Source organism: Geotrypetes seraphini, chromosome 11 (assembly GCF_902459505.1).
Source record: "Geotrypetes seraphini chromosome 11, aGeoSer1.1, whole genome shotgun sequence".
Lineage (NCBI taxonomy): Eukaryota > Metazoa > Chordata > Amphibia > Gymnophiona > Dermophiidae > Geotrypetes > Geotrypetes seraphini.
The window spans coordinates 50,360,843-50,388,521 of record NC_047094.1 but is presented as its reverse complement, the minus strand read 5'-3'; the positions used below and the strand labels follow the sequence as shown (position 1 = coordinate 50,388,521).

Below are 27,679 nucleotides of genomic sequence, written 5' to 3'. Positions count from 1 at the left end.
ATTTGTCTGCATCTCAGAGTACCACAGTGAACACTATTTTCTCAATGGCTTCAGTCAGTAGATCCACAAAGATTCAAGTTACCACAGAACTTCAACTTCAGTGGTGACTCAAGCTGACCAACCTTTCCAGGAACCTACTCTTCCAACCCCCTCCACATCAGAAAATCCTCACTATAGATGTGTCTCTCCTAGGATGGGGGGGCCCACCTCATGGTTTTGGAACACAAGATCTTTGATCCACCTACAAAAAAACCCCTTACAAATCAACCTTATAGAACTATGAGCGATATGGAATGCTCTATCCACCTTTAAGGATCAATTGCACAAACAAGTGGTTCTCATATGTACTGACAATCAAGTAGCAATGTACTACATCAACAAACAAGGGGGAACAGTCTCTTATCACCTCTGCCAGGAAGCCACTCAAATTTGGACTTGGGCAATAGATCACAATGTCTTTATCGAGGCAAGAGAACTTTCCAAATCAATCTCCTAGAACTTTGAGCAATCTGTAATGCTCTATGCATATTCCAAGATTGCCTCCTCAATCAAGTAGTACTCATTCAAACAAACAACCAAGTAGCCATGTACTATGTGAACAAATAAGGAAGCACAGGGTCTCGTCTACTTTGCCAAGAAGCAATCAGAATTTGGTCCTGAGAAATTCCTCACAACATATTTCTCAAAGTGGTTTATCTTGCAGGAAAACAGAATAACTTAGCAGACAGGTTAAACAGAATCCTATAACCTCATGAGTGGTCACTCAACTCAACTATTCTAAGGTGAATATTCAGGGACTGGGGGACTCCAGAGATGGATCTCTTTACTTCCCCACAACCACAGACTTCTCACTTATGTTCCAGACTCTTCACTCCCGATTGCCTAGTCGGATGCCTTATCTCCTCAGCTGAAACATGCCAGAAACATGCCATCATCATCCTCATAGCACCACCGTGGCCATGTCATCCATGGTTTCCTCTCCTACTGCAACTGAGCATATGGGAACCCATCATACTGATGCTTTTTCCAACATTGCTCACACAGAACGAGGGTTCTCTCCTCTATCCTAATCTACATTTGTTAGCGCTCACAACATGATATCTATCCCCCAACCATTAGATACTTCTGTACTATCTTCACCAGCGTCAGCCATCATTGAAGCTTCTAGAAAACCTTCCACACAGAGCTGCTATCATTTCAAGTGGACTCGCTTCACAGTTTGGTATAATCTCCATTCACTGTACCCAAGCATCTTTTCTATCTATCTTCTGCACCTTTCCAACTCAGGCTTCAAGACAACCTCAGTTAGAGTTCATCTCAGTGCTCTCAGCACTTTTCATGCATGACTAGATAAAACAAAGTGCTGTCTGTACATCATTTGTTTGCCAGATTCATGAAGGGCCTTTACCATACCAAGCTACCTCTTAAGCTACCTCTTGTAGCATGGGACCTTAACGTTGTCCTTTCTTCTCTGATAAAGCCTCCATTGAGCCATCTCTCAAATATCTCACTTGGAAAGTAATATTCCTCATATCTCTTACATTTGCATGCTGAGTAAGTGAGCTTCAAGCGCTTGTGTCCGATCCACCTTACACATTCTACAATGATAGGGTGGTTCTTCGGATATAACCCAAGTTTCTCCTGAAGGTCGCCTCGGAATTCCACCTAAATCAATCCATTGTACTTCCTGTCTTCTTTCCAAGGTCACACTTGCACCCTGGTGAAGCAACACTCCACACTTTGGACTGAAAAAGTGTTCTTGCTTATTACTTGGATCGGACCAAACCACACAAGATTCTACACAACTGTTCCTCTCATTTGATTCTAACAGACTTGGAGCTCCTGTCACGAAAAGAACCATCTCCACATGGCTGGCAGATTGTATATCCTTTTGCTATGCTTGGGCTGGGATGATGCTGGTAGGCAATATCACTGCACATAAAGTTAGAGCACTGGCGACTTCAGTAGTTCATGTATGCTGATGCTCTACTCTCGTTGAGGACATCTATAAAGCAGCCATCTGGTCCTCAATCCATAACTTCACATTCCACTACTGTCTGAAGAATCATTCCAGATGGGACAATCAGTTCTGCCAAGCAGTTCTAAAAAATTTATTCTCTGTTTAAATGCCAGCTTCCCTCCAACCCTTTCTATTTCACCAGGCTCACACAGGACCTTGGCAACTAGGGAGTCCCACAAGTGAGAATATGCTGCCTGCTTGTCCTGGGATAAAGCACAGTTACTTACCTGTAACAGGTGTTATCTGAGGACAGCAGGCAGATAGTCTCACAAACCTCCCACCTCCCCTTGTTGGCTTCTTAGCTTTTTTACTGATCTGATGGTCCTGCAAGCTGACGCTGGACCATGTGTGGTATGGGCAGTCTCGAGACTCTGAAGAGTTGTAAAGTGATGGTACACTTTTTGCACTGTCTGTACCAGGCTCTGTGGATGATGTTACCCACACATGATAATATCTGCCTGCTGTCCTCTGAAAGCATCTATTATAGGTAAGTAACTGTGCTATATCTGTCCATGTACAAGTACCGTATTTTCACGCATATAATGCGTGCGTTATACGCGTTTTTACCTACCGCGCATACCCCTCGCGCTATACGCGTGAGCGCGGTATACAAAAGTTTTTCTACATAGTTCCCACCCCGCCCGACGCCCGATTCACCCCCCCCAGCAGGACCGCTCGCACCCCCACTCCGAACGACCGCTCGCACGCGCTCCCACCCGCACCCGCGATCAGAGCAAGAGGGAGCCCAAGCCCTCTTGCCCGGCTGACTCCCCGACAATATCGGGCCAGGAGGGAGCCCAAACCCTCCTGGCCACGGCGACCCCCTACCCCCACCCCGCACTACATTACGGGCAGGAGGGATCCCAGGCCCTCCTGCCCTCAACGCAAACCCCCCTCCCTCCCTCCAACGACCGCCCCCCCAAGAACCTCCGACCGCCCCCCCAGCCGACCCGTGACCCCCCTGGCCGACCCCACGACACCCCCACCCCCCTTCCCCGTACCTTTGCTAGTTGGCCGGACAGACGGGAGCCAAACCCGCCTGTCCGGCAGGCAGCCAACGACGGAATGAGGCCGGATTGGCCCATCCGTCCCAAAGCTCCGCCTACTGGTGGGGCTTAAGGCGCGTGGGCCAATCAGAATAGGCCCTGGAGCCTTAGGTCCCACCTGGGGGCGTGGCCTGAGGCACATGGGCCCAACCCGACCATGTGCCTCAGGCCGCGCCCCCAGGTGGGACCTAAGGCTCCAGGGCCTATTCTGATTGGCCCACGCGCCTTAGGCCCCACCAGTAGGCGGAGCTTTGGGACGGATGGGCCAATCCGGCCTCATTCCGTCGTTGGCTGCCTGCCGGACAGGCGGGTTTGGCTCCCGTCTGTCCGGCCAACTAGCAAAGGTATGGGGAAGGGGGGTGGGGGTGTCGTGGGGGTCGGCCAGGGGGGTCGCGGGTCGGCTGGGGGGGCGGTCGGAGGTTCTTGGGGGGGGCGGTCGTTGGAGGGAGGGAGGGGGGTTTGCGTCGAGGGCAGGAGGGCCTGGGATCCCTCCTGCCCGTAATGTAGTGCGGGGTGGGGGTAGGGGGTCGCCGTGGCCAGGAGGGTTTGGGCTCCCTCCTGGCCCGATATTGTCGGGGAGTCGGCCGGGCAAGAGGGCTTGGGCTCCCTCTTGCTCCGATCGCGGGTGCGGGTGGGAGCGCGTGCGAGCGGTCGTTCGGGGTGGGGGTGCGAGCGGTCCTGCTGGGGGGGGGTGAATCGGGCGTCGGGCGGGGTGGGAACTATGTAGAAAAACTTTTGTATCTCGTGGGCTCTTATTAGACTCTCTGCTGTGTCTTCCAGAAGGGAGGATATTTAGTGGGCAAGTCATAAGCTTCTAATAAAAGCATTTATTAGGGGGCGGTCGGAGGTTCTTGGGGGGGGGGGTCGTTGGAGGGAGGGGGGTTTGCGTCGAGGGCAGGAGGGCCTGGGATCCCTCCTGCCCATAATGTAGTGCGGGGTGGGGGTAGGGGGTCGCCGTGGCCAGGAGGGTTTGGGCTCCCTTCTGGCCCGATATTGTCGGGGAGTCGGCGGTCCTTCGGGGTGGGGGTGCGAGTGGTCCTGCCGGGGGGGGGGCAGGGCAGGGCGGGTAAACGGAGAGTCGGGACAGCGCACGGAGAGTCGGGGCGGGCGAAAGGAGAGTTGGGGTGGCCAGAGGAGAGTCGGGGCGGGCGAAAGGACAGTCGGGCAGCATGCGCGTTATACCCGTGAGCGCGGTATACAAAAGTTTTTATACATAATATTGTGGTTTCTGCGCGCTATACCCGTGTGCGCGTTATACACGGGTGCGCGTTATCTGCGTGAAAATACGGTACATTCCTATGTGATCAAGCTTGTGTATTGATCCACTGATGTGCATTAGCTAATAACCTTTGCATGTTTACTGTGCTGTATAGCACTTCACCAGTATGTAATCTCTGCCAGCATAATGTTTGCAAAGTACCAGGATGAGTTAACACAGAGTCTAGGGAGTTTTATGCATCATAGCATTGACACATTTTAGTCAGCATATGCATCCCTGATGGATAGGGCTGAGTATTTCTATGCTGGTGAGCATTACCACACAGATGTGTTGAATGCTTGTACAAATACATATATGAGCAGTGACAGGTTATTGCTATAGAGAGAGGTTTATGCAAGTACATTTGTGGCTACCATGGCAATAATGTTCATGCGAATGCTTATGCAGTTTCTTATATGTTGCTTTAGTGGGTACACATGTACTGTATCAGCATTTCTATGTGTGCATGTGTAAAGAGAATTCCTACTGGGTGCTATGTGTTGCTGCACTGGGGCATATTGCTGAGCACAAATTAGCACCAATGTGTGTATCTCTGTATTTGTGTAAGCACTGGCATGCATTGTGTGCGTGTGTTTGCATGTTTTTTGCACTCTAATGGTTGTTTTCTTGTCTCGCTTCTTGTGCCATTGCCGCTGTGTTTTGCCTGCTATGTTTGTCACTGCAGTCATCGCCAGTCATGGAGGAAAAGGTAATCTCTCTTTCCATGGTTTGTTGCTGCAACCTTTGGGGATGAATAGCATAGAGCTGTGCTGGGAAGATGGAGGGGTAAATGGAGTGCACAGTGTTGAATTTATGGACCTACCCATTCTAGCAGACTTCTGTGCCATTTCCTGCTAACTATGAGGGCAATTTTAAGAGAGGTCAGTGATACTGCAAGCAGATTTTCAAGCCCTGTTGGCCAGTAGGGCTTGAAAACCACAGAATTTGTGCTTACTTTATCGCAGGAACAAAATGCCCCCTGTAATTTCAACATGAAATTCAAATTCATACTTTTCTATTCCTGCTGTAACCCTACCTACAACCCCACCCCTTTCCAGCATGGACATCATGAATATTTTTGCCTTCCCTGAAGGGGCAATATTGAATTACTTTTAATGTGACTATTTGAAAAATAGCCCTCCATTTGCAGAGGGGCAGCAAACACTTGTAAGACATGCCAGTGAGGTTTGGTTAATTATATATTGTCTTGTAGAAACACCTATACAAATGCTTTATTGACTGATACTCTGCATTTCAGTATTAGCTAAAAGGCCAACAAGGCAGTTAGGAGTCACTGCCCAGGAAAAGGAACTAGGTGTCATCGTTGAGGATACATTGAAACCCTCAGCTCAGTTTGTGGCGGTGGCTAAGAAAGCAAATAGATGTTAGGAATTATCAGGAAAGGAATGGAAAGCAAAGATGAAAATGTTATAATGCCTTTATTTAGCTCCATGGTATGGCCGCAAGTTGAATATTGCATGTAATTCTGGTCATCGTATATCAAAAAAGGTATAGCGGAATTAGAAAAGGTACAGAGAAAGGCGAAGAAAATGATAAAAGGAATGGGACTACTTCCCTTTGAGGAAAGGCTAAAGTAGCTAGGGTTCTTCAGCTTGGAGAAGAGACGGCTCAGGGGTGATATGATAGAGGTCTATAAAATACTGAGGGGAGTGAATCACTTGTTTACTCTTTCCAAAAATACTAGGACTAGGGAGCATGCGATGAAGCTACTAAGTAGTAGATTTAAAACAAACCAGAGAAAATATTTCTTCATAAACGTGTAATTAAACTCTGGAATTCATTGCTGGATAATGTGGTGAAATCAGTTAGCTTAGCAGGGTTTTAAAAGGTTTGGATAATTTCCTAAAGGAGAAGTTCATAGGCCATTGTGGAGATGACTTGGGGAAATCCACTGCTTGTTCCTAGGATAAGCAACATAAAATCTGTTTTCCTTCTTGGGATCTAGCTAGGTACTTGGTACTTGGGACCTGGTTGGCCACTGTTGGAAACAGGATACTAGGCTTGATGGACCTTCAGTCTTTCGTAGTATGGCAATTCTTATGTTCTTAAGACACCATCCTCCATGCCACTTGTAGGCTAGATAGACTCCGGTGCTGAGATTTTAGCACAAAGGACCACAAAATGCATAACTTTTGCTTGCTTTAAACATGCTGGAAATTTCAACAAGGAACATTGCCGTACAGACAAATGACATTCAGCCCTGTACATTACAATACATACAGCAGTTTTCTCCAGACTTGTTCAACACATCCACCAATAGGAAGAACTTCAAAAGCCATAAAGAGGTCTGATTTTCAAGATAATCAAAATATGCAAATTAACTAGGCTCTTAGGCTAAATACATGCATCTCCAGTAGACTGGCATTGCCTAGCCCATAGGAGCTTAGAATGACACTCTGCTAAGATAGTGTAGGTTCTCTGTGATGAGCACAGCACTGTGTTCTGTATACTATACTGTGTCTTCCTGAGACTGCTGGCCAGTGTTCATTCTTCTATAAACAAATCGGCATGGTGTCTTTTATTGCTTTGGTAGAGAAAGAGTCAGTTGTTTTATCCTAGATAGGATGCCCAGAGACTGTAGTTCTGCACTACTACTTATCATTTCTATAGCGCTACTAGACATGTGTAACACTGTACATTAAAACAAATGTCCTTTCTCAAAAGAGCTTACAATCCTAGGCAAGACAGACAAATGGCCAAACGGGACTTAACCAGCCAGGATCCATTCCTGGCCAGCTAAGTCCCACTGAATATCACTGTGCTCTGATTCTCCAGCTCCAGTATAGAGGCACATAAAAATTTTGTATTTGATATTGCTTCAGAGCAGTTTCCTATTCTGGACTTTATTTCATTTGGGACTCGGGAAGATTTTACCCTCTGTTCATAGTTTAGCATCCCACAGGAGAATCAGCAGCTTTAAGACCTAAGCTGCTAATAAATCTATTTTATCTCTCTTATCTGCACAGGTATAAATAATAATAATAATAACAGTTTATATACCGCAATACCGTTAAGTTCTATGCAGTTTACAATAGATTAAGCGAGGTACAAATTGATTGAATTTAAGAGGGGGGAAGAGGAGAGTTAATAGGACTGGAAATGCATTGTTGAGGAGAAAGAGATTAATAGGACAGAGGAAACACTATGGAGGAGAAAGAAGATGAGTGGGTCAGTTGTCTAGATACTTTAGGAACAGTTGAGTTTTTAGATGTTTTCTGAATTCCTCATAAGTAGTGGGCGAAAGCAGTTGATCTAGGTCTTTACCCCACAATGATGCTTGATGTGAAAGAAGGTGTTCATGGTGTTTTTTCAGTTTACAACCTCTAACTGGTATGTGAGCCCTACTGGCCTCCCTCCTCAAGCTTCTGCGTAAATCCATTGTTGTATCAGGCTTTGCTTCTCTTGGGTCTCTGGAGCCTGGGGCTCAATTACATTCACTTCCTTCAAGGTCACAAATGGAGCAAGCAAGGTTGGATGCAAAAATAACAAGAAAGGAGTTCATCAAATTTCACATTCGCACCCTCCCTAATGCTTCAACTTCAGCATACCCACAGCTTTGATATAAATAGATCAGGATTCTTAAAAAGCCATTTCTGCCTAATAACTTCTGAAATCAGTTATGTTAAGTTGCTACTTGTGGGAGTTTATCACCACAGTGTAGCACTAGCTGCTGTCAGCAGGAGGAAACAATTTTTTCCCTCTGAATATGGGTGCAGTTCATGCCCCTTCATTATTTCACCCCCCCCCCCCTTTGCCCCATATTTGGGAGTCTTTCAGCCCTTCATGAGCTTACTCCGCTGGGGAAAGGAAGCAGACCCACAAGGACAGGCTGCTGCTCACAGGCCATTCTCTCGGAGCACCTCTAGAGCCAGTTCATGTTTTGGCGTTTTCTGGTATTTTCTCGTTTCTCTCTGCTCTCTGGGTATACTTCTGCAGAAATTTTTTTTCTCAGTAACTGTTATATTTTGGGGAAGAAATGTATCTTGAATTGTTGGTTGTCCACCGAGCCGCCCTACTTTTGGTATTGGAGGAATCGGCTGCATGAGCTGATGGGCTGGGAAGCTCGGTTGGCTTATTCTTCTCGCCGACAAAGCAGAGACTTTGTTAACACTTGGACTCCATATTTGAACATTTTGCTCCAGAAAGTCGTAGCCAAATTTTGAATTGGCTTCAACTGTATACTGTCCTACCTATATAAGTTCTGGTACTAGTCTGTGTACTGTTTTGGGTGGGGGGGGAGGAAAAAGGGGGGTTGGGGGTTGGGAGGGGATCTGGGTTGGGGTCATGGTGCTTTGGTATGACTATGGAGGATATAAGAGTACAGTCCTCCTTGGTGGGCAGATATTGTTAACTTGAATTGTGCTGTTGACTTTGTTCTGATTGTATCTTTTTTCTAATAAAAAAGATATAAACATAAAACTACCAAACAATACCAATAATAAAAAAACAAACAAACCCCTCCCCCCACCCTCTCAAGCACTCCAGTGTCAAAAGTTCAAGAGAGCACTTCTAGCACATTTTGACATTTAATAGACAGTCCCTACTCAGAAGAGTTTACAATCTAACCTGTACTCTCCTCCCCCCTCTTCCCTTCCTCTTATTTTTTTATTTTTTTTGATGTGATTAAAATCTCCCTCCCCCCCAGCTCCTTTTGTACCTAATGTGTCCAAACTTTGTCCCTGTCTAGGTTATAAAGAGTCTTATTTTATTTTTATGTTTTATAAATTTTTAATATTGTAAACCGGCCAGATACCTGTGATGGTCAGTATACCAGATTATAAATAAACTTGAAACTTGACTTGATGGTGGCCACCCTAGAAGTCATCCCCTGGGTGAAAGCACATATGCATCCAGTCCAAGATTCCTTCCTCTCCAAGTGGTCCTCGCAACAGCATTCTCTTCAGATGGCAGCTTCCCTGGTCATGGGAGGCAAGGAGGAACCCCCTGGTAGCTCCAGGGGGACTCATAATTGAAGGGCATGCTCCTCAAAATCAATTCATGGGTGATACTCACAACTGACGCCAGCCTGAGCAGCTGGGGACCCATTGCTGTGACTGCTTGCTCCAGGACAAGTGGACACCATCAGAGAGCAGGTGGTCCATAAAGCATATGGAACTGAGAGCCATTCATATTGTGTTGAAAGCACTGGAGATTTCACTGGTAGGAAAGGCGGTCTGACAATGCCACTGCGGCAGCTTACATGAAGACAGGGAGGCACCAGAAGTGCCCCTTTGTGCCTGGAGGCACAAATATTGTTCAAGTGGGTGGAAGTTCACTTACAGGTGCTGTCCATGACAGGAACAGAGAATGTCCAGGCCGACTTTCTAAGCTGCCAAATTCTGGATCCAGGGGAGTGGTCACTGTCCCTAAGAGCGTTTGACCTCATTGGGCAGTGCTGGGGAAGACCAGAGATGGATCTCATGGCTTCAACCAAGAATGTGAAAGCAAATCACTTCTACAGTCAAAGAGCCGAATTGGGAAATGCAGGGCTGGATGCCCTGGTTTAGCCCTGGCTCTCAGAGAGTCTCCTCTATGTGTCCCTATCATGGGCCATGGTGGGCCAGATCTTCCAGAGTCCTGAGCCACCAGGGTCTGGTAATACTGGATTGGCCTCATCAGCCTTGGTATGAGGATCTGGTGTGGCTACATAGAGGCAGGTGTCTCAAACTGCCAGTTCATCCGGGGCTCATCAGTCAAGGCCCAGTCCCCATGGAGAATCCAGAGCGCTTTGGTCTTACAGCATGGCTCTTGAGCAAATGGCCCTAATACATAAGAGTTATTCATAGCTAGTTGTTGCATCTCTACTTAGAGCAAAGAAACCTTTGATGTTTGCAGCTTATGCTAAGACTTGGAAGGCTTTTCATTTATGCTGCACCAAGGAACAGGTAGATCCTGGCCAGGTACGAATTCTTGTGATCCTGGCATTTTCTGCAAGCTGAGCTAGAAAAAGACTTAGCAGTGGCATCTCTCAAAGTGCAGGTGGCAGGCCTCTTGTGCTTTCGTGCTAGAGGAGGTAAGCGGTTGCTGGCATCTCATTCAAATGTCACTCAATTCTTGAAGAGGGCACTCAGATTGCATCCTCTGTTGTGCTGGCCTTTCCCATCTTGTGATCTTAATATCATTTTGAAGGATCTCTCTCAGTTCCTGTATGAGTCTCTGAAGATGTGTTTCTTCGGTCAAGATGGTTTTTCTGGTGGCCCTAGTCTCTGCAAGGTGAATTTCAGAATTACAGGCTCTCTCCTGCAGAGATCCTTTCCTCAGGTTTACAGAATCTGGTGTTTCACTTTGGACGGTACCTTACTTTCTGCCAAAGGTGGTATCAGTTTTTCATGTCAATCAAAATATTGCCCGCTTTCACTCTACAGGTTTGGCAAAACAGGATTGTACAGAGGCTGGATTTGCGAAGCGTTTTACTTCACTTCCTGGAAAGGACCAATGATTCTTGTCTCTCTGACCATCTTTTTGTACTGACCAGTCAATCAAGATGAGGCAGACCAGCTTCCAAGGCTTTGATTGCCAGATGGATTTGTATGGCAATTTCTTCTCCTTATATTACCTGTGGCAAACAGCCAGCTATCTCTCTCACAACACAGTTGACTAGAAGTGTTGCTGCCTCCTGGGTGGAGTCCCGGGCTGTTCCATCCAATGAAATCTGTAGAGCAGCTACTCTCCATATCTTTATAAGGTTCTACAGAGTAGATGTGGCAGCTTGAAAGGATGTTGTATTTGGGTCCTCGGGGCTGCAGGCAGGCTCATCTATCCCTCCCTAGATGTCTGGCACTGTTTTGATATGTCAGCTTCAGTACAGAATCCTGTATCTTTGCAACAGAATGGAAGATTAGGTTGTTACCTCAGTAATCTTCTTTCTGTTATAAGACATAGGATTCTGTACGGCCTGCCCTGTGCAGAATTACAATTCACCTATTTTGCTGCCTTGAACATTGCTGGGGTCTGTCACGGGACTTCTCCTGTCATTGAATGAACGTGTAACCCCCCCACCAAAAAAAAAATCAAACCCAACAAGAGTAAAGAGTTTATTAATAGCAATAGTATTTTTATTGAACCTTGGAGTTTCTTATGTGATAGTGTTAGTTGCACACAGCAGGTTGGTTACTGGATACTCCTAAGCTACAAGTTTATGTTGATTATTGTTCTTTTTTCATGAGTTACAGAGCAGAACAGAAATGTGTGTTTTCTTTGGAGAAGTTCACCATGCCCCTCCTTCTCTTTTTTCTTTTGATTCAGTGGAGTTCTGTTGCTTTGGTACTAACTGAAGTGGGAGCTATTCCCACTGGTGAAGGGGAGGAGTTGAAAGATATGAGTGACACCCTTCTGTAAAGTTCATGACTAGAGGAGGACAACAGCTTCAGAACAGAAGGGGCATCCCTCCTACCAGGGATTATTTAGGGGTTTGCGGCAGGAGGGAGTGGACATCCATCCTGCTGCAGACAGTGTGTGTGTGTGGGGGGGGGGGGGGGGGGGTTTGGGGTTTGTAGCAGGAGGGAGTGGGCATCCTTCCTGCCGGATGACTTGCAGTGAGGTTCGGGAGTTCCCTTCCACTCAGCTGATCACGGTAGGGAGATTCCCTTGCTGTGATCAGATCAGCGGCAACACATTTCTCTAAATGGCATCTGTGACATGGACGCCAGTTAGAGAATTGGGGTGGTTAGATGGGGTTAGGCATTTGCACCTGTCCGCAATTCTATATAGGATGCAATATTCAAAAGCCACTTAGGCGGCTGTCAAGACTAGGCATCCTATACAGAATTGGGCTCTTAATGTTCTGCAATTCAAATGAAAGAGAATTCCACAGACTTGAATCTGCAATATAAAACATAGCTGAGTAATATTCCTCTAACTGAATATTGTCAGAAAGAAGGAAAGTTCTTTACAAATGTTACCAAGAATATTGCAAATGTTTATTAATATTTATTTGGTCCATGCTTGATGTTGGATGTGATGAATAATTTTTTTCTCAGCATAAAGCAGTCAAATCTGAAATACAAGTGCTGTAATTTGTGATACTTATCAACATGCCAACCCATGAAATGGTTGAATGGGGTTTGTTTGAAGAATTTTTAAAGTTTCCGCAGAATTTCCTGGTCTGTGTGTAATTGGCTTACTACTAGAACTTGCTTATTTGAAACTGGAAGTTTCTTCAGATGCTATGAAATGTTTAACTTGTTTTTAAAGGAGCAGAAAGGAATTTTTAATGATTGCCTTCTTGTTTCCCATCAGGAAAGAACGCCCAACTTCACTGAATGTCTTCCCAGTCACAGATGGAATGGTACGTGGGCAGATGGGGGGCAAGATAACCCCCAGTACGGACCACTGGCACCTGAGTGACCTCAGCCAGCTGAAGTCCAACTCCAGCTACAAGGTTTGATAGACAGTCATGGGAACAAGGTTCCCCTTTCCTCCACTGTCCATGGCATCTCACACATCTTGTAGAGATGGAGACCATAATGTGTCTTTAACCCTTTGCAGCCTCACTTACCTAGGATGGACAAGTTAAACACTCTTAGGGTTAAATATAGACTAGATGGACAATTACCGTATTTCTTTACAATACTTCTTGCTTTTATACCTTTAAAGACAGGCTTCCCAAATGTTCTACAGAAAGGTGAATAGTGGAGTGCCCTAGGAATCTGTACTGAGACCAATGCTTTTTAACATACAGTATTAGTAAGTGATTCTGAAAGGAGAAGAATGAGTCAGGACTGGCAATGACACAAGTGGATTATGAAAAGTTGTAGGTAGATTTTTCAAGACTGAGGGTACTACACATTTAAATGGCAGATGAAACTTAATATAGTCAAGTGCAAATAACCCTAATTATAGCTACTTCATGCTAGGTTCAACATTAGAAGTCTATACCCAATGAAAGGCTCTTAGGCATCATTGTGGACAATAGATTGAAATATTTTAGTCAATGTGTAGTGGTAGCCTAAACAACAAACAGAATGTTAGAAATTATTAGGAAAAGAGCACCTTGAGTATTGTGTGCAATTCTGGTTATCTCAAAAAAGATAGAGCAGAATTAGAAAAGCTAAGGAGAAGCACAACCAAACGATAAAGAAATTGGAACAATTCTCCTATGGAGAAATGTTAAAAAAGTTTGGACTCTTCAGTTCAGAGACTGAGGGGAGATTTGATAGAAGTCTATAAAGTCCTGATTAGAATAGAACAAGTAAATGTGAATTGGTTCTTTATTCTTTCAAGAAATATAAACACTAAGGGGAATGCAGTGAAATGTTAAATAGCACATTTAAAATAAATCAGAGAAAATATTCTTTCATTCAATCTACAACATTTGATGTACAATTAAACTCGAATTCATTGCTGGAAGTGTAGGTAAAAGTAGTCAGTGTAACTGCATTTAACAAAGGTTTGGACAAACTGTTATCATGTAGACTTGAGGAAAACCACTGCTTATTCCTGGGAGTAGGCAGCATGAAATCTATCTACTTTTTTGAGGATCCTATTAAGTACTTGTGACCTGGATTGGCCACTGTCAAAACTGTTTGAAACGGGATACTGGACTTGATGGACCATTGGTCTGATCTAGTATGGCAATTCTTATGTTCTTATGAGATAGCAAGATTGTGATGATACTCTTTAGATGGCATTCATGGTTTCACATGGTAGCTTATGTACAGATCTTGTATAACTGGACACAGGTTTGACTTGTCAATTGCACTTCTTTAGATAAACACATATCCTACTTCTTAGAATTAGTTTTATTCATACTTTTCTTGCATTCAGAAATAGACCACTTCTGCAAGTCCATTTAGCATGGACTTGTATCTGGAGAAATGTCTATGATAATTTCCTGCACTCCTGCTCATTTGAGATGCGGGTGTCAGAAAGGCAGTAATAATGAGTTTTTTTCAAGAACCTGTGGCTGCAAAGGGTTATTATTCTAGTATTCTTTCATATTACATATGTTTTCATTCCTGTTTCCGTTCTGTTCTTTGGCTTTGTGTCAACATGAATTCATTCCAAAATTTCATACCACATTTTTAAAGCTTTAGATTGGCTATAAACAATCTACCGAGACATGGATGGGTATCTGAATTCAAATAACAAGAATCAAATGCATTATAACTAGAAATATTATGGTGATTTATTTAAATAGTTGTAGCAACTGTCCCTTGGTACAGCTGTGTCGAAGGTGTTTACTACCTTCATTCAGAACATCAATAAAGAGTGTTCTGTTAGCTCTAATTTAGTTAATTTGTTTTCTGAGAATAGCAATGCCCTGTCACTCATCAGACAACAGCTGGAGCTATTATCTTAGAATGCTGCTAAGATGCAGATTGTAAACATGTACTAATTTAAGGACCCTCAGTAGTATAAGAAGGCATAATCTTCCTCACTCTCCTTCTCTTCTTTGAATATCCCTTTTGGATCTACAAAATTGGCCAGCAGGTTAAAGAAACTAAAAAAGGTACAGAGTAACTTCAAGGTCTATTATGATACCGTTTCAGCATTGTTCGGCACTCTCTTTTGGTACTTTTTCACACCTCTCCTTTGTGCTGCATTATGTGTTAATTACTTTCTATTTGGCTACTATTCTTACTGATACTTTTAGAAGAAGTGTGAAAAGGTCCGTCCTCTGCACTCTTCTCCGGTGTAGGCGGGTCCATCCACTTCTCACTTCTACTTCTCACTTCTCTGGTCCCTTGTTCTGATCACAACTCAACTGATTTAACCTCTTCTGGTCCAAGGTCTGGTTACCACCGTCAAATTGGCTCCTTCTCCTCCTCAAATAGGTTTACCGGGGGTTAGGCTGAGGCCAGCATTTCTCCTCCCCAAGTGTCACCTATGAGAGTCCTTGCCTCTAAGAAAAAAGCTCAGAAACCAATCTCTCCTCTCTCCCAGGACTCACCAGCAACTGAGTCCTAATTCCTGTCTCCCTGTATAGTCAGGATGAGGTGTCACTCCATTTGTAAGGATTGTCCACAAATCACCCAAAGTCTGGAGGAAACCTAGGTCCACTTCCCTCTTAGGCCCCTTTCGGGCCCGAAAAGGGACTTTCATCCTTCCAGACAGTCTTCCTCTCTAGTTCCTTGTCCTATACAAATTAATATGCAAGTTAGTCCAGTGGTCAGCAAACTCATTAGTCATAAGAGCCAAAGATCAGCAGTACAACGATTAAGATTTCTTTTGAGAGCCATATTTCTTTTCAAGAACCATATTTTTAGGAGTCGGTTTAAACTAACTACTAACATTAAATAAAACCAGATATGGCAAATGTCATTTAAAAGCAGCCTACTCCCCTTCCAGGTTTAATATCCAACTCTCAACAAGGAGTTCTCTTGCACAACTTTCAGAATTTTCCTTGCTTGTTTTCACATGCATTTCCTTATATTGCACTGACTTTTTGGGGAATGCTGTAAACCAAATTTATTCCCTGCATTTCTTGCTTAATAATGTGTCGGTATAATATTGTCAGTCTTCCATCAGAAACTGGGACATGTAAACATCTGCTGGTATAAAAGGCAGGGATATTTTTAGGGGGGTTTCCCATTTATTTGTTTTCCTGCTTTTGTTCCAATGACCACAGGATGAAATGTCTGAGTCTGGACAGTCCTCTGTGGCTGCAACACCGAGTACCACTGGAACAAAGTCCAACACACCAACCTCATCTGTTCCTTCTGCGGCTGTCACACCCTTGAATGAAAGCCTGCAGCCCCTTCAAGACTACAACATAATGACAAAGAACAATAAGAGGGCAAGAGAGAAACGCAACAGTCGCAATATGGAGGTCCAGGTCACCCAAGAAATGAGGAATGTCAGCATAGGTAAAATACTGCTGTTCTGCCACAGGTTTTTGGAGTAGTAGGAGGTGTGACTACCAGTTTAATATGCACAGGGCCTGCTTAACTATTAGGCAAACTAAGCAGTGGCTTCTTGGGATGGCAAACAGCAGCTGCAGTCATAGCAAAGTAATAGGTTCTGACAGGCACATAGGTTCAACACACACGTGTGGTGTCCAATTATGCGTTATTGCAGTTTTGTTTTGGGAGGATCGGTGTTGGGTTAGTCATGATTTCTGAGTTTAACTACCCAACCTCAGGTAGGGAGATGAGGGGCCTGAATGGTAATTCAGAGGGGCTCAAGGCTGAAACTTTGCTCAGGGCACCTAATACCTTGCACCAACACTGGTCATGCCAATGTTATTGTACTGCTATAACAGCATATGTATAATTATTGTTAATCAGTAGCAAATCATATCGCTGGTTTCCATTGCATCCTATCAGACCAATCTAGACCAATGGGTTGTGTCCCTCTACCAGTGGACAGAGACAGATGAAGAAAATAGTTCTTGTGACTCACTTCTTAAGAGTATAAAAAGATTACATTCTTACCTTGCTAATTTCTTTTCTAGTAAATAGGTATGTCATTCTGGATGAGCAGGTAATATCCCAGTGCTTGCGAGCCATTCAGAAGGAATCCACTCCAGCTTTTAAATCCTTCCTACTTCACCAGAGGGCTCTGCTGCCCCCTTCAGTTTGTTCTAAAGCAGGTGATAGCCCCCTCTAGAAACACCTGCGAATGAGAGGTCTGGAGAACCCAGGGAATCCCAGGGGCAAATTCTGTAAAGGACTCCCTAAATTGTAGGCATCGTTTAGATGTCCGGGAGCACAACGCTGAGCATGATTCTTTTATGCATAGACGCACAATAGAGAATCGTGCTCAGTGGTATCCAGCAAATTTAAGCACATCTATATAGTTAGGCATGCTTTATAGAAGCACCTTTTAGGCATTGCATAGACATCCTGACATCTGTAATGTTATTGCATTTTAGCATTATGACATCATTAGAACAACAATTTTATGCTGCTTTTTTTTTTACATTAAAATTGTATTCAGTAAAATGGCAGGCTCTTCCTCCCCAAGAAGCACCACTATTATATTTTATTTATTTATCTTTAAATTATTTATATACCTAAGTGGTATTTATATTTAGTTACTTTATCATATTTCCCTTCTCCTTGGTGGGCTCAAACTCTTATCTAGTATATCTGGGGCAATGAGGGGATTAAGACTTACCTAGGGCCACAAGAAAAAGGTTATTTGAGCCCACAACCTCAGGGTGCTAAGGCTGTAGCTCTAACCCAGGGGTGTCAAAGTCCCTCCTCGAGGGCCGCAATCCAGTCGGGTTTTCAGGATTTCCCCAATGAATATGCATGAGATCTATTAGCATACAATGAAAGCAGTGCATGGAAATAGATCGCATGCATATTCATTGGGGAAATCCTGAAAACCCGACTGGATTGCGTCCCTCGAGGAGGGACTTTGACGCTCTTGCTCTAACCACTGCACCATATACTCAGCCATTAAACCACATGTCAATTTAAAAGCCAAGCTTATATTCTCTTTATTCACAAGCAGTCATTTCTCTGGATAAATATCAAAGATGTACCTTCAACACTTGTCTAGTTCCTCTGCTGTTTTCTAAAAAAACACTCCTTTGGCCTCTGTCTTCCTCAATCAAAACACATGAAAAAAAAAATATATTGCATACTAAACCTCCTGTTTTTTGGTGTAAAGAGGACTATAGTTAAGGTTAAAAGATATTTAATAATGAATTACTCAAGCAAAGCACATGAACTAATATATTGCATGCTAAACGTCATTCCCAAAGTTTAAGAAAATAAGAAGAGAAACCCTACTCACAATAGCTGTGGTTCAGAGCATGTGGACATGTTTAACACACAATCTTTAAATACCAAAACACTAGTCTTGAACCAAATTATCCATGGAATTCAGTTTACATTATATTTTTTTTATAACTTATACATAAGTGCTCAGTGCCCAATCTCCTGAATTGGAGCCACAGCAAGATTAATTAGGGACCATCATCATACCCTACTCACAATAGCTGTGGTTCAGAGCAACTGAACATGTCTGATGCACAATCTTGATATCATTGTGACATCATCAATATGCACCTAGATGGTAGATTGTCACTAAAAAAAATAGGAATATGTGCTGAAGTACCTGACTATACTAGGAATTTGAACCCATGACCTATGGAAGATGGAAGAAGTGCCTTTAGTCAATGAGCCACAGGAGCTTCCTTTTTGGCAGGGGTTCCTATTATGTTTTAGTGACAATCTGCCATCTATGTGCATATTGATGATATCAAAATGGTCAAGATTGTGCATCAGACATGTCCAGTTGCTCTGAATCACAGCTATTGTGAGTAGGGTTTCTCTTCTTATTTTCTTAAATTTTGGGAATGAGGTTTAGTATGCAATACATTTCTTCATGTGCTTTGCTTGAGTAATACATTATTAAATACTTTTTACCTTAATATCAAACTGAAGTATTCTTTACTCCCCCCCAATAAACCCATACCACTATATCTGGACGCCTCTAGCATGCCTAACCCATGCCTAACTCACACCTAGCTAGCACCCAACTCACGGCCAAAAGTAGACCTGGTTTTGCAACGCCTACATTTTAGGTGAGATTGTAAACAAGTTAGGACATTGAGCAGAATGTGATTCTGTATATGGACGTCTAAATAAAAACCACACCCACTTTTATCATGTTAGGCACAGCTTTTTCTGATGGGCGTCTATGAAATTTTGGACGCCTATTTTGTGAATCGCGCATAGCCTTTGGATGTCTAACTTCCAATTATTGCTTGTTAAAGTCATTAATAGGGCTTATTATTCAATTTATTTGGATGCCTAAGTGTTTGGACATCCACATTGTGGGCACCTAACTTTAGGCATCCTTTACAGAATTTGTCCCCCAGGGTTCAAGATCTACCAATCTTTAGCAACAGCACTGCCAAAAGCAACATGAAAATAATGGGCTTTTAGCAACCATTTAAAATACTTCAATGAGTTTTATCACACACAAACAAAGAAGAGCATTCCACAAGACAGGAGCCAAATAAAAATAGGCACTTATCCATATGAAAACCAAATGCATTCTGACCAGGGAAAGTCCTATTAATTTAGATTCCTATCTGAACTTCAACAGCCTCCTAGGCACATATGGTACAACCAGATTGGCAAATGAGGAAGGAACTTTTTCATAATAGGGTCTATAAGTTAAAACCAACAATTTAAACTAATGACTCCTTTTACAAAGCCACGCTAGCGGTTTTATTGCATGCATCGGATTAGTGTGCGCTATAGCTCGCGCTAGCCGGAAATCTACTGCCTGCGGCAATTTTGCGCACGCTATTCTTCGCGTTAAGGCCCTAGTGCGGCTTTATAAAAGGAGCCCTAAATCCTATATTGCACTGGCAGCCAATGATAACATAAATAAAACAGTGACATGATCAAACTTATGCTTTCTATCTAGTACTCAAATTGCAGTATTCTGCAAGGTTTGTAACTTTTAACATTAGCATTTAGCAACCCTGCCAATACCGCATTTCCATAATTAAACTGTAACATAAAGTATCTAAAAGAGTGAGAAAAACCTTTTCAATGAAAAGACTCTTAATAGTTCCTAATTTACAAAGGACAGTATAACCTCTGTGGATCATTGCAGTTACTTGATCATTAAAAGTAAGTTGAAAATACTTGAGAATGCCCAAATATTGAAATATGTCTACTAGAGGTATAAAAACTCTCAAAACTACTACTCACATGGAGAGATGATCCATTTGTCTATTATGTGTCTAAAATATGTCTAGATTGTATTTGATTCTTCAAAACCTGACGCCTCAGCCCCACCACTCCACCGCAATATTCAGTTTAAAGAGCGGGAAGTTTGATGTGGGTGCCTCATCATTGGCTGTCGGTTCTGTAACGTTATTTAAATCGTTGTCATTTTTATTTTTTGTTTTTTATTTTTTATTTTCGATTCTAAATAGACTTTAAGAAACTTTAAGAAATAAATATTCCAAGACTCTTCGATTTTTGAATGTCATGGTGTAAACTCTAAAAGTTTTTTATATACTTATCTCAGCATAAACCCAGGGAGTCAGACCCGACATGTTTCACAAAGATGTGTTTTATCAAGGGTCTCCCAAGGGCGCCGCTGTCATCCGACTCCACTGTATGAATAAAGTGGAGTCGGATGACAGCGGCGCCCTTGGGAGACCCTTGATAAAACACATCTTTGTGAAACATGTCGGGTCTGACTCCCTGGGTTTATGCTGAGATAAGTATATAAAAAACTTTTAGAGTTTACACCATGACATTCAAAAATCGAAGAGTCTTGGAATATTTATTTCTTAAAGTTTCTTAAAGTCTATTTAGAATCGAAAATAAAAAATAAAAAACAAAAAATAAAAAATAAAAAGCAAAAATTAAAAATGACAACGATTTAAATAACGTTACAGAACCGACAGCCAATGATGAGGCACCCACATCAAACTTCCCACTCTTTAAACTGAATATTGCGGTGGAGTGGTGGGGCTGAGGCGTCAGGTTTTGAAGAATCAAATACAATCTAGACATATTTTAGACACATATTGATTGCTATTAGTCTGGATTATATCAAATAATATTTTTGCCACACGGTTTGCAAGCCATTTGTCTATTAGCCATGTTTAGAACCAGGCAGTGATTCACCAGCCACTATGACAACAACAAAAAACAAGCTTGTAAAAAGCCCAGGTCAGGATTTATCAGGGAAAATCTGGCCACTAATATAATATCATTAATATAAACATAAGTGCTAATATTAAAAGCCTGTATGGGCACCAGCAAGGTGCTCAAGAAGACATTAAATAAAATCATGGGAAAGTGCGGAGCCCTAAGGAACCCAACAAACATGTGTTCTAGGTTGCAAAACCTCAGAACCCTTAGACACAGCAAAAGTACGGCCCGACATCCAGTGCCCACTGATTTACACTTTATAGATGAGCATATCTCAGAAAGCAGGTTAGCCAGTCCTCTGGAATTATGTAAATGACAGTGACAATGATATATGGGCAGTCATCAGGCCTTGATCATCTTTCAGTTAGATTAATGCAGTTGTCTGTTATGCCAGATTACCTGCAGACCACTAGGAGGCTACGATTAATCCAGAATGCTGTCATTTACAAATAATCTTACTCTGATATCAGGGATCATGTAGCACCAATTTTAAAGACTCTACATTGGTTCTCTATAATTTTGTAAGCTGATATTAAAATGTTGTCCCTTGCTGCATTATAATTGAGGCCCTGTTTGTTTAAAGGGTTGTATTCTGAAGTAGGCTATGAGATTTGTTCAGCAAGCTTTGCTCCAGAGTCCACCTCCATCAGAAGTAAAGTTTCAGGGGATTACCAGACAGCCCTTTTCTTCTGTAATCTCATTGCTATGGAATAGTTCCCATAACCTCCAGCATATTTCCACAAGAAAATAGTTGTTAATTCCCCAGTGCTTCCATACACTCCATATACTCTGCAAGAAAATTGATGCTAATCTTCTAAACCGATTTTCTTAAAGGAATGGGCAGCAGTGATGAGTGGTCAGATGTCCAGGATATTATTGACTCCACCCCTGAACTGGACCTGTGCCAAGACCCTCGTCTGGAACGCTCTGGGAACAGGTAGGTGCTTATCTTTAACTCCCTTCTTTCCCCTGTACTTCTTGGCTAATTCAAAGAACATCAAGAGTAGGCACCATTCAGGCTTCACATGAGAGACTCTACAAAGACAAATTTTTGACTAAAAATCTTGAGGGGGGGGGGTATAACATCATTGCTTTAACATGACTGCTTAGTCTTGATTCTTCAGCCACACCAAGAAGAAAGTAGCTTCCTCGTTGATTGATTTCCCCCTGAAGAAACTGAGCTTTGCAGTATATATGCAATTCTGAAAAAAATAGTGATTTTAAAAGTTTTTAATAGAACTGTGAGGTCCCTTGTTGAGAATATAGAGGTGGCAAATTAAGTGAACTGGAGCCTGCAGTGAAGTGTATATATCTGAAATGAAGCAATAGTTTAAACAAAAACACGGTGACGGGACTAAATCGCGCGAGACAACGGCGCGCCGACAACTGAGCGCAGCAACTGAGCGCAAAGTTGACGGCGTGCCGAAGAAAAGCACTATTTTAAAGGGCTCCGACAGGGGGCGTGGGGGGGAACCCCCCCCACTTTACTTAACAGACATTGCGCTGGCATTGTGGGTGGTTTGGGGGGTTATAACCCCCCACATTATACTTAAAACTAAACTTTTTCCCTAAAAAACAGGCAAAAAGTTCGGTTTCAAGTATAATGAGGGGGGTTACAACCCCCCAAACCTCCCACAACGCCAGCGCGATGTCTGTTAAGTAAAATAGGGGGGTTCCCCACCAACACCCCCCATCGGAACCCTTTAAAATAGTGTTTTTCTTCGGCGCGCCGTCAACCTTGTGCTCAGTTGTCGGCGCGCCGTTGTCTCGCGCGATTTTGTCTATGAACCGCAATTGGATTACACAATTTTTTATTTATTCCTATTTGTGAATCCAGCAATTTTTGGCATACAAAAATAACAGTCTGAGTGATGATTTGTTGGTTCATGCCACACCATGGGTACAGCGAAAAGCATCTTCTTCCGTTTCCCATTCAGCCACTATGTTAATCCGGAATAACAGACAGTGCAGCACACATGAGGTGCCCATGCTTTATCTTGGTCACCAACTTTACAGCCAAAATAATGCTTGTATGCTCTTGGAAGTTTGCTGAACAGATTCTTTCGCTGATCTTGTGTAGTAAATTGTCCACATACATAACAGAAATTATCAGGATGGTTAACACAACCTTGTCTGTTCATAATACTTATAATATCTTAGACAAAAAACAAACAAAATATAAAAATTCACAGGTAGAAAAAGCAGCACAATCACTTTTTAGTATAAACTTTCAAATTACTGTTATTATGTGATCGATGAGCTTTCCTAAAATGCAATATTGTGTTACAGAAACAGTAAAATACTGAGACTTCATGATAGCGTTATTGACAAAAATGATATAAACACAAAATGATGCATAACTTAAAAACAGGATGTGATAGATGAAAACTGTTTTCAGATTTAGAGTCAGCATATGGCCCTGGTTAAGGTACAGGTGACAGAACTCCAGTAGCAAAATGTGTGTTGACCAGTGTAATTGGTCCCTTCATTTTCAAAACTAAACAATGCAATTCCCACCAGGTTTCAAAATTACCTAGTCAAAATCTGAAAGGGGATAGGTGAGAAGGGGATAGACTAAGAAGTAATCTGAGGAAATACTTCACAGAAAGGGTGATGAATTTGTGGAATGGCCTCCCGATGGAGGCAGAAAGAGATGAAAACTGTATCTGAATTCAAGAAAGTGTGGGACAAATACATAGGGAGACTGTATGGCATGGATGGACAGACTGGATAGGCCATATGGTCTTTATCTAACTTCATTTATCTCTGCTTTTGTACATCTAAAAGAGGTAAAGACCGAGACAAAAGCAATGAGTTATGATATGACTAATCTTGTTAGAGAAAAGCAGATTTCACTGAACTAGTGAGAGACAGAGGGACAAGTGGAAATCACTTTATTTTGAGGATGAAGAAACTGGGCAAGATAGCAAGCTGACATTTTGCATAATGATATAGAAAATTAATCAATAACATTGGGACATTTTCAAACTGAACAGCAACCCATGGAAGGAGCAGAAAAAGAGATGTCTTTGTGCAGCCCTGTGGCATTGTTGAAATTGTTTTCAGAAAGACAAAGTATATATATATATATATATATATATATAATTTTTTTTTTTACTATAAAATCTGCTATAAATACATGTGGACATTTGCACTTGTTTTTCATGCAAATAGTGTACATATTTCAAGAAAAATAATATGTAGAGATTTGAAAATGCAGTCTGTGGGGCCCTTTTACTAAAATGTGCTAAACAGTGATGGTAAAATGGCCACATTTTCTCTTTATTCCTATTAATGCCCTACATGCTAATTTCTTCATTAGTGCATGGCCATTAGCACGTGAGCACTTACTGACTCCTATTTTCTAGGCAATAAGGGCTCCCATGCTAACCACATGTTAATCAGTTGCTAGGTAGCAGTGTAGCCACAATAACTGATTAATGTTGGGCATGCCTACTCTCCATCCACAGTGCTAAAAAATGTTTTCTGGGTTGTTGTTTTTTTAAGCACAGTTGAAGCATTTGCTGATCCCAAAACTACTGAAAGATGCCTGAACATGCCTCAGGGTGGTGTTTTTAATCTGCGGTAAAACATGTTAGTGCTTATCACAGCATAGTAAAAGGGCCCCTGAGTGTATTGCTTATATGCTGTGATTTAAATATACCCCAGCAGTGTATTACAGGAGCAACTCAGCCAGCCTCTAGTGAAGGAGATGCAGAGTCTCTCAGTCAGCCTCTTTCCCTGTCCCACACCAGCAGAAATGGATTTCTAGTACAATAGGTGTCATTCTGGATGACGGGAATCTCCCGAGGCTCGTGAGCCGTGCAGAACAAATCCATTCCAGGTTTTCAATTCCTTCTTCTTCACCAGATGTCTCTGCTGCCCCCTTCAGTTTTTCCTTGTGCACACAAGCTGGAAAAAGTCTTTCTGATCCGCTTTGTATATTTCTTTATTTTTTAAGGGTTTTTTTTTTTGCTTTTTTTGATGACTTTCGGTGCTCAGAGCTCCTCACTTTGAGGGTCAAGCTCTGTCTGCATAGAAGAGATGCAGACTGATGATTGCAGCTGACAGGTCAATTCTGCTATGGTACCTGTTAGACAGCCTGCAGAAACTTTTGTGGAGCTCAGGGTCTGGTCCCCTATTAACTTTGCTCGCCTATTGGGTTGCAGGGGCCTGAGTGCAGGTTGTCAGTCATCTGTGGGGGGCTCTTCAGGATGCCAGCTGCCTTTCACTTCCCACCTTTTTCATGTGCGGGTCCACAGGGGTTAGAGGCTCAGTCAGACTTTGGTCCAACTGGCAGCCTGAAGATTCAGCATTGGAGAAACAGTCCAATTGAGGCAGAGATTTCTCATCCCGGTTCCATCTACTTTAAGAGCTGAGGCAAGTTGCAGCACATCTCCAGTATAGGTCACATGGGCCACCACTTGTTCTCCTTCCAAGAATGATAGGGCTCTGATCAGCTAGTCATCTAGATCAGCCTGTCCTGCGTAGATATACGGCTACCACAACCATTCCCTTGGTGACCGTATGAGGTGCTGTCACCAGTCCAAAGGGAAGAGCCAAGAACTTGTAATGGTTCTTCAGGATATGAAATCTCTGCAACTTTCTGTGTTCAAGAAAGATGGGAATATACAGGTAGGCCCATGCTGCCGAAGGATTTGGGCACCGGCAGATGCTCAATATACTTCATAGTGCCCAAGAAAAGCTCAGAAGGACTGGATTTTGAAAAGGTTGAGGTTACCAATAAGTTTAGGCTGTCTGACCATCTTTTTGTGCTCACCAGTTAGACTTGACAAGGCACACTGGCGTCCAAGGCCATGATTTTCAGATGGATCCACAGGGCCATTTTGTCAACATATATTGCCTGTGGAAAACATGAAAGCACATTCAACTAGAAGCACGGCTTCTTTGTGGGAGGAAGCTCGTGCATTCTTCCCCAGTGGGACTTGAAGGGCAGCAACCTGGTCCACTCTACATACTTTTCCAAGTTTTATAGAGTGGATATAGTGACAAGGGAGGACTCTTCCTTTGGATCTTCAGTTTTACGAGCTGGCACAGAGGTCCCGCCCTAGATTTCTGAGACTGCTTTTGTATGTCCTGTCCATCTAGCATGACATACCTATTGCACTAGAAAAAGAGATTAGGTTCTTACCTTGTTAATATCCTTTCTAGTAGATAGATATCTCCTGTGCCTGCTTACTGTCTCAATCAGAAAGTTTGAGTCCAAACTGAAATTTGGATGTCAGTCAGACTTTAAGGATATGAAGAATAATCTAGTGCTATAACAAATTGGGGTAATGTTTGAGCTCCATAAATGTTTGTTTGGTATGATTATTTCAATGTTCTGCTTGTTCAATGACAATATGTAATATGTTTGTTATATTTTCAGAGCAGAACAGAGTTATAGTTCTGGGAGTTTCCCATACCCCTCCTTTACATATGTTTCTATATAGGAATATTGCCTGCTTTGGTACCAACTGAAGAGGGCAGCAGAGCCCTCTGGTTAAGGAGGATGAATTTAAAACCTGGATTGGATTCATTCTGCACAGCCTGCGAGCATGGGAAGATTATCTGTCCATATAGAATGACACACCTATCTACTTGAAAAGATATTAGTATGATAAGAACATAATCTCTTTATATTTTTCATATGGCTTACTTCCATGCTAGGATCACATAAATTACTATATCAGTCAGAAAAAATGGTATTGCCCATATCCACCTGAGAAATATCAGGGTTTTTATTTTTCCTGTTGAACAGTCTTCTGCATTGGGCTCAACTGTTTTCTGAAAAAGGAATACATTAATAGACATTCCATAGCATCCCTCTGATAAACACTCCTACCAGCAGATGGAGACTAAGAACCACTGAGCTTTGACTTAACCTGTAAGTGGACTGTGCTGTACCCTGGAAGCCAGACTGTTGTGGTTAGTCTGTGCAGTTTTCCTGAGGTCTTGGTTCCTTCCTGGGGGTGAGAATTCCTTATTGATTTTTGTTATGTGGAAAAGTTAATAATTCCCTCTCTCCTTTGTGTTATTTGCTGCTGGACTGGGACTGAGGCTTGCAGAGGTCTCTCAAGGTCTGGGGGTGTTACACCCGTGCGAATGGATTCCTACTCCTCCCCCTTCTAGATCTTAGTTCCTTTTCTTTTAATTTTGATCTAGTTTTTTAAAAATGCCTTGTCTGGACTGCTCTGCTTGTAAACAGATGGCCAGTCTAGAGATCCTTAGGGGTCTGCCTGCTATATAGCCAAATGACCAATTGAAAAATTAAAATAATAAAAAAAATAAATTGACTAGAGGGCACAAGAGTTATTCTTTCAATCTTTGCAGCTGCCAGTCTCTCATTTCAGTATTTGGCACTGTCTACCAGTTTTCTTCTCTCTGCAGGCCATCCCTTTCTGTGCCAGAGGAAAGATGAGCTCGCAGTGCCAGAAACACTGTGCAATTTGCCAACATAAAGCTCTGGATGTGGCTCTGGATGTGGAATCTGCACTTTTTGTGCTGCCATGACTCTACAGCATTCCATCGGTGGCCTCAGGGTCTGAAAAAAGTGACTGTGATGAGTACCTTGTGTGAGGTTTCGGCAGGTGCACATAGAGTTGGTTGCATCCTTTTTGAGCCCTTATCCGGTTGTTCCTTGAAAGATTTCACTTTGCAATTCACAGAAAACTTCATCTATGATCTTTTCTCCAACTAAACGCACACCAAATCTTCCAAGTTTTAGTTTGAAGAGAACTCTACTGTCATATTA

General features: G+C 42.7%; 1 protein-coding gene across 20 annotated transcripts in view; it reads left to right on the top strand.

Annotated features, from left to right (window-relative positions):
* The window catches only part of MAPK8IP3 (mitogen-activated protein kinase 8 interacting protein 3), a 242,062-nt gene that overhangs the window by 62,768 nt on the left and 151,615 nt on the right, over positions 1 to 27,679 (top strand). For 13 of the 20 annotated variants that reach the window (XM_033914092.1, XM_033914112.1, XM_033914113.1 and 10 more), the window contains 4 exons: positions 5,010 to 5,033; positions 12,584 to 12,725; positions 15,915 to 16,152; positions 21,760 to 21,862. In XM_033914092.1, the coding sequence (XP_033769983.1) occupies positions 5,010 to 5,033; positions 12,584 to 12,725; positions 15,915 to 16,152; positions 21,760 to 21,862 (507 nt within the window). The remainder of the gene's footprint in view (positions 1 to 5,009; positions 5,034 to 12,583; positions 12,726 to 15,914; positions 16,153 to 21,759; positions 21,863 to 27,679) is intronic. The other 7 variants (XM_033914111.1, XM_033914110.1, XM_033914098.1 and 4 more) reach the window with 3 other exon arrangements.